The 2,063-nt window shown below is 44.5% G+C and overlaps 1 protein-coding gene across 1 annotated transcript; it reads right to left on the reverse strand.

Annotated features, from left to right (window-relative positions):
- Positions 1-248: 248 nt before the first annotated feature.
- On the reverse strand, positions 249-1,424 carry LOC121971568. Its single transcript, XM_042522892.1, has 2 exons — positions 943-1,424; positions 249-841 (listed from the first exon to the last, which is right to left on the reverse strand). The coding sequence occupies exons 1-2, from the start codon at positions 1,230-1,232 to the stop codon at positions 478-480; spliced, it is 654 nt and encodes a 217-aa protein (XP_042378826.1). The 5' UTR covers positions 1,233-1,424; the 3' UTR covers positions 249-477.
- Between the last annotated feature and the right edge of the window lie 639 nt (positions 1,425-2,063).

The following is a 2,063-nucleotide window of genomic DNA, read 5'->3' on the forward strand; positions in this document are numbered from 1 at the left end:
GCCACCATTTTTATTACTATTATAATACAGGAAAGATAAGGATGGATGAGATCGAATCCAATGTGAGAGAGAGGATAGGGATAAGGATCGATGATTGGGCCGTACGGCTATTCGATAAAAATTAATTAAAGCGGGGTTGGTCGGCTGGATAAGAACTGACACCGCGACATCCACATTGCGTGTGGTCCCTCGCGGGACAACCTTATCTTATCCTCCGACACTAGATAATATTATCTATGCGCACGTAATTAATACGGCAAAAACCTTGATCTTTCTTGTTCATGTTCATTTCACCAAACGCGTTGAACAAGTTGGGATACAAGTCGAAATCTCGAATTTGAGAGGAGGACGGGGAATTCATGAGAATTTTGGAGATCTTGAACTTGAGATCATGTACTTTTACAACAAAGATTTTTTGTTTGAGGAATGTCGATGATGATCGGTTTGAATGAAAGGGGAAACAGAGAGAAGCGAATATTAAGCATGATTTTGGAGATCGGAGAGGGAGAAAGATCTCAGCGATCGAAATGTCTGCTTCCGGGCGAGGGTAGCGCTGCCGTGTTGCGGCAGCGGAGGCAGGGCGACTGCGGCGGCGGCATCGTCCTCCTCCCCCTCGTCGTCGGCTTCCTCCACGGTGTGGGAAGGGGACAGGAGCGACGGCAGCGACGGACAGAGGAGAGAGGCGTAGGACGCCCGCCGCATCTTGCTCATCATCAGCAGACGGCGCCGCTTGTTGAAGGGGTTCTCCTGCTTGGCGACGTCCCGGGCGCAGGCGGTGGCGACGTCGGCGAGGCTGGCGAACGACTTGGACTTCCCCGTGAAGAAATTGGACAGTCCTCGCCTGGACCAAATTAGGGCAATCAGTTCTATCCATCCTTTTGGCGAAAAGGAAAAAAAATAAAATAAAATAAATAAATAAATCCGTGAAAATGATGCGCTTACTTGACGGGAAGCGATTCTTCCAAAGAGTCCAAGGATCCGAGAGCCCCATCTTTCTGCTTGCTCTCGGCCTCTTCCCCCTCCTCATCGCCTTGGGCGGAAGCGGAGGAAGAGGATGCGGAGCCGATGGAGGAGCTCTCCGATGACGCTTGCTCCTCTTCTCGCCGATCGCAATGAAAGCCGTTCCGCTGCATCAATACCACCTCCGCCTGCTGCTCGTCGCCGGGGAGGAAGACAGGCAACCTTCTCAGTTGATCCTTCAAGCCGACCGTGGGCAGCACGATGGAAGACATACTTGTCTTCTTCCGATCCCTCTTCTTCTTCACTAAATCCAAATCCTCTCCAGGAATCAAGAGTCGGAGCTGTCAGGAGGCAGAGAAAAGGGGGGGGGGGGGTTGACGACGATCGCCGGCGATCCGACCTGGGTAGCAATCGATGATTCCGTGGGCTTCGGTGAGTAAAAGGGAGAAGGGAGAGAAGTTATATCAGAGAAAGGGGAGAAAGGATAAGGAAGAGAGGGGTTGTTGACCAAGTCAACTTCGAATCCCTTATCGTTTCCCGAGGGTGAAACGGCTTTAAATAAATAAAACTAACATGGCAAATATTATAATTATTAATTATAAATAAATAAAACGTGTCATCTGACGTTATGTCCAAGTAGCTTTGGATAATGATGTCCAGGCCAAACGATCTGAAAATTAGAGTATTTTTTTTTAAAAAAAAAAAAATTAAAATGAGTAGATGAGTGTTATTGGTAAAATCATAAATAATAATCAAAATTTATTTGGGTAGTCGGTGAGGTTTTTTTCATGAAATATCGGTCATTTTCAGAATTTGAGATATCTATTATAAAAAAAATTCCATTAGTCATTTGTATTAGTTGTTGAATATGATTACCGTAGCCTTTCATCAATCATGATGACTTTGTCATACTATCATGGCTAATAGTTAGTTTACATCTCCTTTAGGTTGGTCGTGTCCTTTAAAATTAGGGTAATTTTACATGTAATCTCTATTGATAAATAAATTTTTGTATGTAGTTTTCATTCATGAAAATTTTTGTTTTCACTCCCCAGTTAAACATATTTATCTAATTGTCTATGATATTTTTAGGTACAAAAAAT

This window comes from Zingiber officinale, chromosome 4A (assembly GCF_018446385.1).
Source record: "Zingiber officinale cultivar Zhangliang chromosome 4A, Zo_v1.1, whole genome shotgun sequence".
In the NCBI taxonomy this organism is placed as follows: domain Eukaryota; kingdom Viridiplantae; phylum Streptophyta; class Magnoliopsida; order Zingiberales; family Zingiberaceae; genus Zingiber; species Zingiber officinale.